Genomic DNA, 16,289 nt, shown 5'->3' on the forward strand with positions numbered 1-16,289 from the left:
TCTAAGGTCTTATGTGAACTATCATACCTTATATTGGGGAGGGGGGGGGGGCCTCGATTTATATCAATCTTGGATCCCATTAAAGCTAGAAGTCTAAAAATTTGTATGTGGTTTCCTTAATCAACAAAAAATATTCTGATTTTATATGTTAAACATTATCTACTCCCTTAACCCTTTAATTGAGCAACCTTTCACAAAAGGTTCTTTCATATTAACAAAGAAGAGTAGAACTTGATTAAGATAGAAAATGTTTCCTTTAAAATAAATGAAAATAAAAATTAGAGTCTTACATATCTATGATCTAAAGGGATAAGACAATGGCCAGTAAATTAATGTACATCCCCAATGGTAATAAACAAAATTGCCCCTTTTATGAATTACAATTAGTTGTTGAACTGTTTGGACACTCAACTAATAAACTAACCAATCAAATTCAAAAGTCCCAAAAGTTGTTATGCCTACAAATAAGAAAAAACTATTATAAAACTTTGTGGACTAGTATAATAAACAGTCCATTGTTCCCTTCCTCCCTGCTTAAATATACACACAGAAAATGAGTAAGAAATTTGCTCATCTGTATTTATTAGAAATCTCAAAATATAAATTTCAGCGACAGCAGTCGGCAGGAAAATAGCGGCAGATTTTAATGAAATTTTAGTTGGTCGTGTATAGTTGTTAGAATAGCTTAAGTTTAAAATTTGAGGTCTCTAAGTAAAAATTGAGGTAAAAGGAGTCAATTAAAGATTTCTGGAGACCTGCAGGATCATACCTGGAACCGGAAATTGACTTGAACACCTGTATGTAGTAATATAGGATATTTTATTATTTTGGTAAGATAAAATGTTAAGTTTAAGTCATAAAAAAAATTATTTTTGCTCTTTACCTGTATGATCCTGCCAGGCATCCTGGCATCCTGTGCCCACCAGGATGGAGATATTCAACTTTCAGTTATGTGTCGTACCCATTATAAACAAGTCACTCAGTTATAGCTCTCTATCTTTCACACAAAGAAAATGAGATAGAAAATACTATAAGGGGGGAGGGTCGCCCCCCCCCCTCCCCGACTATTTAGGGTTAACAAACATTGTTAGTTGGGTTGTGTAATATCTTTTGATATGATTCCCGTCAATGTTGCTTAGAAACAAAGGAAGTTGCAGCTTCTGAAATGTGCTTATAGACTAGCTTTACACCCCCCCCCCCTGACGCCCCTTGTGTAAAACCCTTATTATAAGTATTTTCACTATTATTTTAAAAGATATATGTATACTTATTGATATTAAAATAAAATTTCATCAAAATTTTCAAATATACACTCTCTATGATTTTTTGTCATTTTTCGGGATTTCTGGAATACAGTGCCCTGTGTATGTTACAACATGTTGTGATGAACACAACATGTTTTCAAAAACATATTCAATGTCGTCTTTTTCAAAAAAATCTAAAGAGAGTGAATTTATGAAATAAAATGTATGAATTAAAATGTCAGTTTGTAAAGGTTATTAGATTAATTTTGAATTGGTTATTAAACTATGCCAATACAAGGTGGGTTTTTAGTAAAAGAATGCCACGAAAGGATTTTATAGAAATATAGAGCGAATTTTATATTGTAAATCCAAAAAAAGTAAATAAATCATTGAATAAACCTAGCCAATAGCGAGATAGTTATATCGAGCCAACTCTAGTAAAATTATAAAAGGTTCATTTCCCTAAGGCTTAAATACAGTTGGCTGACACGAGACTGCCTAGCCCTGTATTTTGCTCTCTCTATTTTTGTATTATAAGATTTAGAAAAAAAACTTTCTTTATATGGAATAAATCATATAATATGGCTTTTTTTGAAGAAGATTTATTGTTTTTTAAAAAACTTAATAGGTTAGGCTGTTTAAATTAAACAAAATTCTGAAAAAATATCTGAAACGTAATTTGTTAACAAGTATTTGGACAAACAAGTCTTCTTCTTCTCACTACCCGTCTACAACACTTGGGTCTCCCGTTCACAATCACCTAAAAATGGTGAAATTTTATCTCAATAACATTTTTACCATTGTACTAGGAATTCTTTTTTGCCTATCAAAGTTAAAACAATTTTACAGTTAAATTTGAACATTCAACCATCTAAACACAATAACATTAAGGAATTAGCTTTATCAAAAAGATTCCAAAGTTTATAAGATTTTGTTTCTGAAAAGCAATATATAAAAAATTTCAGCGGCTTTGCTTAATCTATGTTACTTTTCAAATCTTACCCTACAGTCAGAAGGAAGGCAAATGTCAGGTATACCAATCCCTAAAAAGTAAAGAACATTTAACAAAGCAGAATATTTTACTTTTTAAAATTGTTTGATAGTGTGACCTAACAGATGTAAAAACGGATAAACAGATGTAAAAATGTGTGCATAACAAAAATCGTTTAGTGACATTCAATCTGAAAAAGTGTTTTGGATTATGTCATATACCAAAAACCTTTAAACATCAAAATTTGTTACTCATTTTATTGTGCTTCAACTTGTTAATATCTTACACGATGCCATATTTATGAATAGAGAAAAGAATAGAGGTCAAAAAGTAAAAATAGCTTCAATGTAAAGGAGAACCATATCGGTTAAAAAGTTAGAGAGATCCTTCGAAAAACACACAGTAAAATACACTTTTATATAAGGTTTAGTATAAAATAAGAAGAAATTCAGCAAATAATGATGTGAACCTGAAAATCCTGGAACAAAAGAAGATCCAGCAATGGAGTTCCCAAAAGTAATAAATCCTAAAAAAGAATAAATTATAAGATAAACAAATGCAGGTACAAGGTATAACCAACAAGCGAAAAAAAATCTAAAATGATAATGGGGGGGGGGGGGCAGATGGAGAGGTCGTCAATTTTACTATGTGTTGTCCCCCAACGACAACTGTCAAAATATATTTATTTTTTAGTTTGTTTGGGCTGTGGGGGTCAAAAATAATTATTTGATATTCTTACCACTTCCAAATGAAAATCCATACAAGTTTAAAGTGTTGATTATCACAACGATGGCTGAAAGTAAAAAAAAAAAACATTAACTTTTCTTTCATAACTTATTTTTTTTTATTATGAAGTGAAAAAGAATGCATATATTTAAAAAATATTAGAATTAGGTATGAAAATGATTAAGAATAGTTATTTATTGCATCCGCAGATATAAAAATGAACAATTATAAGATAAAAACGGGCAAATGAAACTGGTTGTTAATATTATGATTTTTATTTTAATAATTGTAGAAAACAAGATATAATACGAAATGATGCATAATTTTTTAGTATGGCTTAAAAACGGTTCTAATCCAGCGGATATTAATCGGTTTCATAGCCATACTTAAAAAATTAAAGCTACTATACCTGTAGTAATGGTAGCTGTAACAGCAGCATTACTCACTATCTCAACATATAATTAAACTACTATACCTGTAGTAATGGTAGCTGTAACAGCTGCATTACTCACTATCTCAACATATAATTAAACTACTATACCTGTTGTAATGGTAGCTGTAACAGCTGCATTACTCACTATCTCAACATATAATTAAACTACTATACCTGTAGTAATGGTAGCTGTAACAGCTGCATTACTCACTATCTCAACATATAATTAAACTACTATACCTGTAGTAATGGTAGCTGTAACAGCTGCATTACTCACTATCTCAACATATAATTAAACTGCTATACCTGTTTTAATGGTAGCTGTAACAGCTGCATTACTCACTATCTCAACATATAATTAAACTACTATACCTGTTGTAATGGTAGCTGTAACAGCTGCATTACTCACTATCTCAACATATAATTAAACTACTATACCTGTTGTAGTGGTAGCTGTAACAGCTGCATAACTCACTATCTCAACAATAACATATAATCAAACTACTATACCTGTAGTAATGGTAGCTGTAACAGCTGCATTACTCACTATCTCAACATATAATTAAACTACTATACCTGTTGTAATGGTAGCTGTAACAGCTGCATTAGTCACTATCTCAACAGCTGCTTCTATAACAGTTGGACTTCCTCTGACAAATTAAAAGAATAAAAGATAGAAAAGAAACATTGTATACCTTTTAATCAGAGATCTAAAGAAATAAGATAAATTAATGTACTTCCCCAATGCTAATATACATAATTGTCCCTTCTATAGATTACAATTAGTTGTTGAAACGTTTGGACACTCAACCCAATTAACCAACCAATCAAAATCCATTAAAAGTCCCCAAAGTTTTTAAGCAAACGAAAGTTATCACAAAACTTTTGGGATTAGTGTAATAAACATCCTAAGTCCCCTCTCTCACTGTCTTTTAATTTATCTATGCTTTTACAATAATAAATATAAAAGAATAATACTCACTTAAAGCTTTTTATAATGCCTATAAAAATACCGTCATACTGGCCTACCATTGGTCAATAAAGATGTGTACTGGTCTAATATTGGTCAATTTAAATAAAGCTGGCCTACCATTAGTCAACTAAAACACAGTGGGATCTTTTGCCAAAAAACGGGACATTAAGGGTAGACAAAAGTAAACATCAATAAAAAAGCTTGTATTTGACGAAATGATGTGATTTCTTTTGCTTTAACTCAAAAATAACATAAATTTTGCTCCTGTTAACTTCTATTGTGCATTTGGTATGTACGTCTTGCTGTTTTGGAGGAGCGAAGCTACCCTATTTTTAAAATATCTATAAACCTTCATAACTTTAGTTAGGATAGGAATATTTTAACAAAATCAACGTCTATGTAAATATTTCTTCAATGCAAACAATGTTTGTGAACATGAATATAGCGTCAGGTGCACCCAGTTTGAGTCCCGGCATTTTTAGGTAGGTCCAGTATAAGTAAAATAGGACACTAATAAGGCATGTTTTCTAATGGTTTTTTTTTACAGATATAAACAACAATAACATAATTTTCAAAACACTTTTGATTTTGTGTTAATACCTTTATTCTAAGTCTAGCTATCTTCATTTAAAGTTTGTATAAGAATATAAACATAATTACTAATATTATATTCTCTCTCAAACGTATATTTTTCTCTCTCTCTCTGATGCGTATATAATGTTTTTGCAATATTATAATTAATTCGCAAATTTGAATTTCTGCTGGACCAAAACCAGTTAGAAATACAATTTTTTTTAGAACACATGAAATTTAGCAAATTTAATTGCTAAAATAAAAGTATTTATAAGTCATCTTTTTTTAAGGACTCCTTGTTCCCTTAAATGTCCATTAAAACCGCGAGAACGGCAAAAATCGTTAAAAATAACGCCTACGGCGGCAAATAACGGCGAAACGGTTGGCTGGAGGCAAATAATGCATAAGTAAAGAAAGTTCCGCCTCAAAAAGTTTGAAAACATTGCAGAGATGACTTTGGGCTCTAAAATGACTCCTTCCCCCTCTAACGGGGGAAAATTTGAAATTAACAAGAACGAAATTGTTCAAAACATGCAATGTAAAATGCTCAATTACTCAAAAACGGACAAGAGGCCCCAGGTTGTGAAAACTGTTTTATACACAATACATGTTGTATATTGATATTATTATTGCAAAACCCGGGGCCTCCTGTCCGTTTTTGGGTAAAATGGAGAAAACTGATTTTTTGGGGTTAAAAATCTTAATATTTTTGGTGAAATTCTCTCACAAAATGTCAATTTACACCATCAAAAAAATATTTTTTTTAATTTTTTCTTTAATTAGACATTGGTACAGGTATCTGAAAAGTACCTCAATAAATTTTTTTTTTCATAAGATGAACATAAATGTATTATTTGTTGCTTTGAAAAAATTGTGTAAAAAAATCTGGAAAATCATCAAAACTGAAAAGAAATTTTTCACTACCTTTTTTAAAAATGGCATAAATCCGCCAAAAATGAATATTTTTAAAAAATTTCTTTTCTAGTTGTCTACTTACAGCCATTATTAGGTCCTAGGATAGATAAGAGTCGATTTTAGATTTTTTGGATGTCCCGATTTTTTTCAGAAGATCCCACTGTGTAAAATGTATGCTAGCCTACCATTAGTCAATTAAAATGTATACTGGCCTACCATTGGTCTATTAAAATGTATACTGGCCTACAATTGGTCAATTAAAATGTATACTGGCCTACCATTTGTCAATTAAAATGTATACTGGCCTACCATTTGGTCATTTAAAATGTATTTTGACCTGGCATTGGTAATTTAGTCTGTGTATTGGCCTATCATTAGTAATTTGTATTAAAAGACATCATTTTTTATAGACTTTATAAAGAGCTTTTAATCACTTGTAGTAAATAGTTCTGGTGCTTATAGGTTGGGTAGGTCTAAAATTGTCACTCAAAGTAACTCCTCCATTTGTCAAAGATCTAAATATGTTTAGAAAGTTTATTTTTAAATTTTTGCTAGTGGCTTCTAATCAATTCTAAAACATCAAAAATCACCTTAATATATTCAACTGATTTTCAGAGATAGTGAAAGGGGTTTCAAACACAATCCAATGAACATTTTCATCACAAGGTGGAGCTGTCAAAGATCCAGAATAGTGATAATAATTACCAGATAAACTCTCAATTGGTATTAATGAACCTAAGAGTATCCTAAACAATATAGAATTATAAAGACTAAAAGACTTATAGTATATATACTATATAGGTTAGAATTTGAATTAGGTTTGTTTTAGACTAATTTTGGTTGGAAAAAGAAAAAAAATTACTAAAAATGTTTATAATATGGATTAGAAAAAAGTTACCTGCCAGGATTTGATACTCCACTAGGGGAAACAATAGACCTTCCAGTCTTTAAAACAATTATTAAAAATGATTTTTAAGATTAATTGTGATATTTTTTGCAAGGCCTATAAAAGTTCCATTGAAATAAGTTTTAGATAATTTTTCTATAATGATATCTCCCTCCTTGAATGATATTCAAAAAATTATAATTTTTTAGTTACCATGTTCAGAGAACGAGATAATGGGACTGTTGGTGTTGAAGGGACTGTTGATAGTGATGATAACTAAAATTATGTAATCAATATAAATAACATCATCTTTTTAAAATTTCAAGAAGAAACATGGTTTTATACTTTTAATTAAGAAATTATACTTACTGTTGCAACTTGGTTCATAAAATCTTCAAGGTTTGGATTATCTGTAGAACTAACCTAAATCAAGTGGAATTAATACCCTTAAAATGCTTACATTTTTCTCATAAATTTTAGATATCAGATGTTTTGGAACATGTATTTAGAAAATGAGATTTATGAAAAATTAGAAAGAAACAAATCCCCCTTAACCTAAGAACAAGAAACAAATTTTGCCTTTTGTAAACAAGTGGCAGAATATTTCCTCCCACTACCATGTTCTGATAAGACATTTTTAGAAGAGGGATTTAAATCAGACATATGTCTACTTGAAATAAATCCAATATATCTTTGACGATGGAAATTTGAAACCCACGGGTCAATATTTCTCAGATATTCCCCCTATCTACGAACGGTCCAAAGTCGTTGATAATAATTAGGGAAAGGGTTGAAAATGGACATGAAACAGAAATATTAAAATCTTTTCTAAATTTTTACGATCCTGAAAGTTAATATTTACTGATATTTTCCAATAAATTTTTTCGTTCCGTCAAAATTTGGAAAAATAGCCAATATAGCTGTCTAGAAAGAACACGAAACCTCTACACCTAATATTTTCTCAGTGTTTTTTTTTACTTTTTATAAAAATTTTTTTTAAAAATTAAATATTGATGAGTTTTTTATTTTTATAGAATGAATTATAAAAAAAATAATATTGGTTGATTGGTTTTTGCGATATCAGAACTCAGAACCATATCAGTTTTACTTTTAAACAATTCAATAAATATGAAAACTTTAAAAATTAAATATTGATGAGTTTTTTTTATTTTTTTAGAATGAATTATAAAAAAATAATATTGGTTGATTGGTTTTTGCGATATCAGAACCATATCAGTTTTACTTGTAAACAATTCAATAAATATGAAAACTTAGATATAAAATTTGTATAATAGATAAGACTTTTAAATAATTTATTCTCCCCTTTCTTTATTCCAAAAATCTTGATTTTTCTTTCATTGTCATATCCTAGTATTTATTATGTGTATTTGTATTGTCGTGTGAGTATGTGAGAGGGTTGTAAAGTACACCTTAGGAGATAAGACAATGGATGATAATCTTGTTATCCTTGTTTAGATTACATTTAATAGATGCCTATTGATTATAGGACATGTCAAAACATAAATACAAGGATATTTTAATTGGTTGGTTAAATTATTAACTTTTTATCTAACATTGGCTCAAATAAAAGTAAAATTTATTTTTTTAAAGCGAAGCTTTTCTATAATTAGGGTCGGTCGGTCCGTCCCTCCGTACGTCCGTTTAAGATAGATAGCTTTTATTTATTCATTAATTTAGAATTAACCGAACGCTAAGCAAGATAGATAAATTACCATCCCCCCCCTCTCCCTCACATAGCTGTTAAGACTTAAGATTTTTTGTTTCAGGCTTTCAGCGTATCTACTCTATAATAATCCACCTTCCAAAGTTCCAACACCCTACATTCTCCAACCCTCCACCCTGCTTACTGTCTTCTACATTTCAACTCAACCATATATCAAACTTGCTAATATCATAAAGTGAAAGAAAAGTTAAAAAATAAACCACCAATAACCATTAAATAATGTATTAATCATTCTAACTCAAGTAATATGTACTAATTTAACCTAACATACTAACAAAACAATAATCATAACTTTTTTTACTTTAATGAAATAAATATTCTAAATAAATAAATAAACTATGTTGACTTAAATAAAATGAAAATAAATATTTTTATTTTATTTGGATTGGAGTTAGTTTTGTAAATTGTAACGTTTTGTCCTTGTTCTCTAAGGTCTCATATTTCTTGTATGATGAGTTGACCCTTAGCTTTATGAGGTCATAAATGTTTCCCCCCCCCCCCCAAAAAAAAAAAAAACGCTGAATCGATAATAATTTATTACACTAGTGTAGTCTCACCCCTCCCCTATTTAAGAAATGTTGTTGATATATATATGCTAATGATATTGATTCACCCCTACCTCGCCCCCCCTAGTTTGAAGGTTGACCGTTACGATACAAATATTGACCCCTCCCCTCCCCCCCCCCCACCCAAGAAATAACAATTCAAAACATATGGAAAATAGGAATTAGCGAAGCTTTTCTATAATTTGTGTTGGTTATAGACGTCAGTCTGTTCATCATTAATATGTTAGTATTACTATTTTATATAATTTATAGACAGAATACTTACTTATAATTTTGATTATACTTATGCATTTATGTTAATGTCCCCCCCCCCCCCCAAGAAATAACAAAACAAAACATATGGAAAATTCAAAATACTAGGAATTAGCGAAGCTTTTCTATAATTTGTGTTGGTTATAGACGTCAGTCTGTTCATCATTAATATGTTAGTATTTATATAATTTATAGACAGAATACTTACTTATAATTTTGATTATACTTATGCATTTATGTTAATGTTTTGCTTTAATGGATATTGTCATCCTTGTTAAAAATTTTTCACACATCCCAACACTTGATATTGACCCCTCCCCTCCCCCCCCCCCCACCCAAGAAATAACAAAACAAAACTTATGGAAAATACTAGGAATTAGCGAAGCTTTTCTATAATTTGTGTTGGTTATAGACGTCAGTCTGTTCATCATTAATATGTTAGTATTTTATATAATTTATAGACAGAATACTTACTTATAATTTTGATTATACTTATGCATTTATGTTAATGTTTTGCTTTAATGGATATTGTCATCCTTGTTAAAAATATTTCACACATCCCAACACTTCATATTTGAAGATATCTATAATATTATTAATCTTAATTATTTCTTGGAAACCGACAACAAAGAAAAATAGTAAAAATGGTGGTAAAAATGCAAAATTATACTTTTTTAATATTAGGAAGAATTTTTATTTTACCCTGTAAAAAAAGCAATGAAAAAAGTAAGACGTCTAAAATGTCGTATTCTTAACAGGTAGACTTTTTGGAGTAAGGAAATTATGTCATCACATTAATTTCATAGAAAGAACCTAAAAGTCTAATATATTTAGTAAATTTTATTTCGGAATTGTTTAACGAACATACTTCATTTAAGATTGCGTGATTTATTTCAGAAATAGAAATATACAACGTAAAAATTTATTATTTTTCAAAATCTAGTATTTATTTACGAAGCACTTCGTAAATAAATATTAAGAAATTTGAATATTTAGAAAAATATAAATAGGGAGCTATTTGTGAACGAACGGAGAGGGGAATATATATCATATTCTTGAAATAGAATTCTTGGCGACGTTAATTAATATTCCCCAATTTCAATATTATCATGTCTCTAAATTCCCTTTTGATTTTTCTCGAAATACGATACGTTTAGGGTTTGGAATACTTAATATTTTAAATATGTAGTAGACACATCATTGATTTAAATCTTGCATGACTACAACTGCTAAAAATTTAATAAAATTTAACAATAACAAGATTCACATGCTGGTCAAACACAGGTATAAGGTATAACCAACGAGTGAAATAGATCTCAAATAATATTTGGGGGTCAAATGTAAAGGTCGTCAATTGCCCCCAACGACAGCTAAAAACCAAGTATAGGTTTCGTGATTTTTTCCCGAATTAATTACGTTATTGGTATAAGCTGTGTCATACCTACCTCAAACAAAAAGGCCAATGAAGCTAAACCATCTGAATTACCCAAGGCTGTGGTAACACCATCATACTTTTTATTAAAGAGAGAAACATGAAGTTCTGCAGGATACTTTCTTCCATCCAATGTATGTTCTGATCCCTGAGTACTTAAACTACCCCAATGCCAGTGCAGCTCAAAAAATTCATAACTGAAACAGAAATTTTCTTTTTGAATTGAATTTGACATAAAAAATCTTTACAAAAAAGTAACAGGATGTTTCTCTGTAATTCTCTTTTGTACGTGTTTTTAGCAATGTAGCTTGCCTTTTATTTAAAGCATCTTAGTTTTTGAGTTATTAGAAACAAAATGACATATTTCAAATTTTACAAAACTCTTCCACCAAAATATGTTATTATTTTAGGTTTATATGTATGTAGTTGTCCAAAATTCACATAATTAAAGCAAGAAAACTCGCAGATCTAAAATTATTTGAAAAAAAAGTGTGAAAAACAAGAGCATCTGACCATTAAAGAATCAATTTTTGTACAGAATTAATTTTTGTACAGGGATTTGAAACTAGGTTGCATGACTTCTCTCATGACTCAAATATCTTTTGAAAATCTTACATATCTGTTCCCAGACTACCACCAGTAATTGTTGGGGAAAAAGATGGAATAATTGCAGGTTGGAAAATTGAATCAAATTCAAAGCTTAAATAGAATCCATCATTCTTTAGCTTTCCAATAACAGGCAAAAGGTATCCTAAACATATAATATATACATACAGTATCTTCTTATTTGATAAATTGATGAATTATTTTAGAAACTTAGCTTCACTACAAATAAATTTTTGAAAATTTAAAAAAAAAAAATCTTTTGAATCCAATCAATCACTTTTAAAAAAAGATGCTTAACATCTAAATACTTGATTAAAACAAGGATGACAATATCCATAAAAGCGAAGCTCTAAAATAGAAGGACAAACGAATATTAACACCTGTAGAGTGTCAGAAATGAATAAGCAGAATATTAATGCATATTTGTAAACAAAATTGGAAGTAAATATGTTTAAATACGTGATACTGTTTAAGGACATACTTGATTGAAGAGATGCTTCGTTTATATAATTGTACCTTGTTGTAATAGAAATCAGTATTCTAAAAATCAGATAAATAGGATATTCTAACATACAAAAATTTTGTCAAAAAGTAAAAAATCAGCATTTTTAAAATGGACTTACGTACTTTCTGATAACAATTATAGAGTTGCTGCGCTTTCTAAGTCGTACCTAACTGTTGAAGGAATCACCATGAATAGCTTGAAATCGTCAGGACAATTCTGATCTGTTTAAATTGACGAAAAGAGCTAACTATTACAGACGGAAGGACGTACCTACCCTAATTATAGAAAAGCTTCGCTTTTAAAAGCTTACTTGACAGAGTAAAATCCCCTAACTGTGATGTTAATCTTGAGCTTGAAAGTATATTTATGGGAGACTGGCTAACTCCTTTACAAGTTGGAAATGATGTATGCCAGGTCGAGGGATCTAAAAACAAAATAATTAAAAACATAAGCAGAAAAAAAATAAGTTTTGTAGGCCTAAATAATTTATATTCTATATAGTTGTAACTTGACAACGTGTCTCAAAAATCAACTATGTGACGTCTTAAATATAATGTAGATGAGAGGAGAAGTGGGATAGAAAACCCCTAATAAAGAGATGTATAATCCCTCATTTTATGACGTCACATGGCTGATATTTTGAAACACTATGTAAAGCTTCAAAGTTAATGCAAAGTCAAACTGATAATGATATTTTTTATAGCTTTACTATGTCAAGTACAGTAGGTTTTTATTGAAATTAGAAATAAAATTAAATTGCAAAAGCATAAGGAATAATTCAGTACAATTTTCTTTACATGTATTTAACAATTTCGGTTTGGTATTATATTGAAAAAGAAATTACATTTGAAAATTTAGGGAAAAAATCTAGTTAGCTACGGTGTTATGGGACTTTTCATTATTTTTTTAAAATTCTGTAAATCTTTTTCTCGTATTCATTCGAATCCGGTGGATAGGAACCGGTTCTCATCCATACGAAAAAACTATGTCTAGCATCGTATTATATCCAGTTTTCTACGAATATAGAAATGTACAAGGCACCGGCTAAAAAAACTAGTTTTAATCTTATAATTGTACATTCTATATCCGCGGAAAGCCGTTTATAATACGATACGAGAAATAACTATTATCTGTAACCCATAATTTGAGTTTATGATAGTATGGAACAATGTAATTTTATTAAAACTTGAATTAAAAATTATTGTGATATTGTAATGTATGGAATTTGTAGCCAATCGATCAAAATTTCAATTGTTCAAGAGTTTTGTTACATCTAGGGTCATCTGTAAAAATAAAGTTTCACTCCATTGTTGTATTTTCAGACATTTATTCTTTAAAAAACTAAAACCCACAACATTCCAAAAATACAAAATTGTATAATACAAAGGACACAAGTTCTAGATATTTTAGATAGTAATTGGACTGTTAAAAAAAAATGGTGAACAAGGAATTTGAAACAGAGAGATAGATAGAAAAAGACAATGAGAAATTCAATTATAATTTTTGTTAACATAATCAGACTCGGACTGACCGAGCCTAGTCATTTAGCAGCTTACACTGTTAAAAAAAATTTTTTGGGAAAAAGTTTATGTTAAGATTGACAAACAAAGAAGAGGAGGGGTGGGGGGGGGGGGTAGTAGAAATATTAGCAGAAACCTTAAGGGATAAGACAATGGACAATATATACACACTCACATTGATTATGAACATACTACCCTTTTACGATAAATGCTATTGGTTTGGACACTATAAGTTTTTAACAAAACTATCAAAATTCAGTAGAAGCATCCAATTGTTTTTGAGCCAACAAATAAGATAAAATGTTTGTAAAACTTTGGGTACATGTGTAATTTACAGCCTAATGTCTCCTTTCTCACAGAATAAAAAGAAATTAAAGTTGTTGGGTAAGGAATTTTTCTTTGAATTTATTTTCTCAATACCAAAATAGCAGAACACCCCAGAGAGAGAGAGAGAGAGGACAATGGGCTGTTTATTACACTGCAGATCTCAAAAGTTTTATAATAACGTTTTCTTATTTGTTGGCTCAACAACTATGGTGACTTTAGTGAATTTTAATAGGTTGATTTATTAAGTTGAGTGTTCATACGTTTTAACCACTTACTTAATCTACAGAAGGTGTAATTTTGTGTATCTTATTCCTTTAGATCCCCTGAAAATACCCATCAGTATACAATAGTACATTCACATCCCACTCTAGAAAATAAATCTTACCATTTTGGGCTGAATATAATGATGATATACGGGGCTTGAAATCAGAAACAACTCCTACGGCAAAGGTCAAAGGCACAACCACTAAATGCGCAATTAATTTTCATTAAAGAATATAGAGATATGAAAAAATATTGGATCATGGAAAGAAAACGAATTAGTGGGTTTCGTCATATTTTCACAGTAGCTCTTGATAGGTTATTTTAGGTTAGGTAAATGTTAATGATTGCCCCGCAGGGTTAGAAAATTGGCCCCACAGGTTTAAATCCTCTCGCAGGGCCTAGTAATATGAGAAAAGCTACTGTGAAAATATGACGAAACCCTCTACTTCGTTTTCTTTCCATGATTTAAAATATTTTCTTTATATATTTAACCATTATTATTTAGTTTATGGTGGCGTGTATTTATGGTGATGCGTGTTTTCACTATGTTTTAAACCGATATGGACCTCCTTAACAATGAAACTTCTATCTAAGGGATTTTTATTTATTAATTAACTCTCCTAGAGAAACTTCCCCTCCACCCCCCCCCAAAAAAAAAATTATTTTAAAACTTAACTTTTTGATAGCTTTATTAGTAGCGTAGCTACTCTATAATTCCTAATATCCGCTCGTTTGTCTGTTCGTCCGTCCGTATAATCAACTTTAAAACATCCATGGCGGTTGGACTGCTTTCAGCAGTTTTTTTTATATTTTTCACAGATTTCCTAATATCTTTAGTGTTTATGGTCCGATTCAAAAAAGCTTTGTAGTAAAAGATATCAAAATTTAATTTTTCCGTCGGTTTAAGAAAATATCTATGGCGGTTAGACTGCCTTTGGGAAGGTTTTTGGCTATTTGTTACGTATTTACCCTTATCTTTGGAGTTTTTGCTCCGATTTTAAACTTATAAGATTTCGTGTATATTTTCTCAAATAAATCTATTATCTCTAACTCTACTTGTATGTATTCCCATCCACGATTTTTTTGTGCTTTGCTACTTATGGATGTTGTCATCCTTGTATAAAGTTTTATTTCTCCTTTGTTCAACAAACCATTAGTAATTTGACAATAATCATTTAATGTAAAAAAGGTTTGGGGAATTATGTAAAATAAATTTTCTTTATCAAATTAAATAAATTATTGTTTCTCTAATTTAAAAAAAATACGTTTAACTTTAATGGTTTATTGATTCATGGAAATTTCTAATATTTTTACAATTTATAAAAATAAATGTATTTTTATGTTTGGCTATGTTAAGTATATACGTCTGAATATCCCCGCATGTTTAGAGCTAAAACATCCTTATATAAAAGTAATAGTATGTCTGTCACTTTGTACCACAGGATCTCGCTAAAAACTAAACATACATAAATTGTCCTTTACAATGTAGCTTCTCATAGGTCCTGGGAGGGTTTATAACTATTTATAACTGTACCACCACCCTCCCATGACAATCGCCCCTAGAAAGAAAGACCCCCCCAAAAAAGTTTAAATATATACTTTAAAAAATGAGATTGAAAGTTAGGGATGGGTCGACTACCCCCAACTTAGAGGCCTTGACTATTAAAGTTTTATCAAACTAACATCTTTGTACAGGCCAAATATATATTTCAAAAACTAAGGTTATCATTCTCAATAGTCCTGTAAAGGAAAAAACATTTATCATTACTACATTCCTACATCACTAAAAATACTGACAAGCATCTGACATAGCAGCAGCAGGAAACATTTCCAACAACTTGGCTTGCACAGTGATTTACCAGCTGGGTGTAAATCATTGGAAATTTCGGGTCATGTGAAGGAAACGAAGTTGCGGGTTTCGTCGAATTTTCACAGTAACTTTTGAAAGGTTATTTTAGGTTAGGTTAGGTGATTGTCCCGCATGGTTAGGCAATTTGCCCCGCAGGATTAGAGCCCACCGCAGGTGCTAGGAAAAGGAGAAAAGCTACTGTGAAAATATGACAAAACCCGCAACTTCGTTTTCTTCACATGACCCGAAATTTCTTTCTAATATCTTGTTTATGGGGGTGTTGACACCCCTCTTACGCACGCCACTCTTTGAACTAATTATCTTAATGATAAAATATTCAATTAAATATAATTTCACTTACATAGACACGCATAGCAATATTTTATCAAGCTGGTAAATTTGATGTTACCCATTCTATGGTCAACTAAGAACTAAACATCTTTAAAGAATAGAAATCTGTATGACGGGTAAGTAAATGCCGTT

At 30.2% G+C, this 16,289-nt stretch overlaps 1 protein-coding gene across 1 annotated transcript; it reads right to left on the reverse strand.

Moving 5' to 3' along the window:
• Positions 1 to 1,798: 1,798 nt before the first annotated feature.
• On the reverse strand, positions 1,799 to 16,232 carry LOC145334609 (carbonic anhydrase 2-like). The gene is made up of 15 exons (XM_080180131.1): positions 16,168 to 16,232; positions 14,079 to 14,159; positions 12,157 to 12,270; positions 11,351 to 11,486; positions 10,749 to 10,932; positions 7,111 to 7,164; positions 6,955 to 7,017; positions 6,754 to 6,800; positions 6,446 to 6,601; positions 6,290 to 6,370; positions 3,971 to 4,044; positions 2,975 to 3,028; positions 2,705 to 2,761; positions 2,247 to 2,287; positions 1,799 to 2,004 (listed from the first exon to the last, which is right to left on the reverse strand). The coding sequence occupies exons 1-15, from the start codon at positions 16,217 to 16,219 to the stop codon at positions 1,927 to 1,929; spliced, it is 1,272 nt and encodes a 423-aa protein (XP_080036257.1). The 5' UTR covers positions 16,220 to 16,232; the 3' UTR covers positions 1,799 to 1,926.
• Between the last annotated feature and the right edge of the window lie 57 nt (positions 16,233 to 16,289).

Source organism: Acartia tonsa, chromosome 12 (assembly GCF_053477335.1).
Source record: "Acartia tonsa isolate MP-2025a chromosome 12, ASM5347733v1, whole genome shotgun sequence".
Lineage (NCBI taxonomy): Eukaryota > Metazoa > Arthropoda > Copepoda > Calanoida > Acartiidae > Acartia > Acartia tonsa.

Excerpts from the sequence above, each read along its gene's own strand:
- LOC145334609 (XM_080180131.1), bottom strand. The coding sequence starts at position 16,219 with ATGGGTAACATCAAATTTACCAGCTTGATAAAATATTGCTATGCGTGT. Across the intron at positions 12,271-14,078 it reads ATTATATTCAGCCCAAAATG|ATCCCTCGACCTGGCATACA; the intron begins GTAAGATTTATT and ends TTTTGTTTTTAG. Across the intron at positions 6,801-6,954 it reads TATCTCGTTCTCTGAACATG|ACTGGAAGGTCTATTGTTTC; the intron begins GTAACTAAAAAA and ends ATTGTTTTAAAG.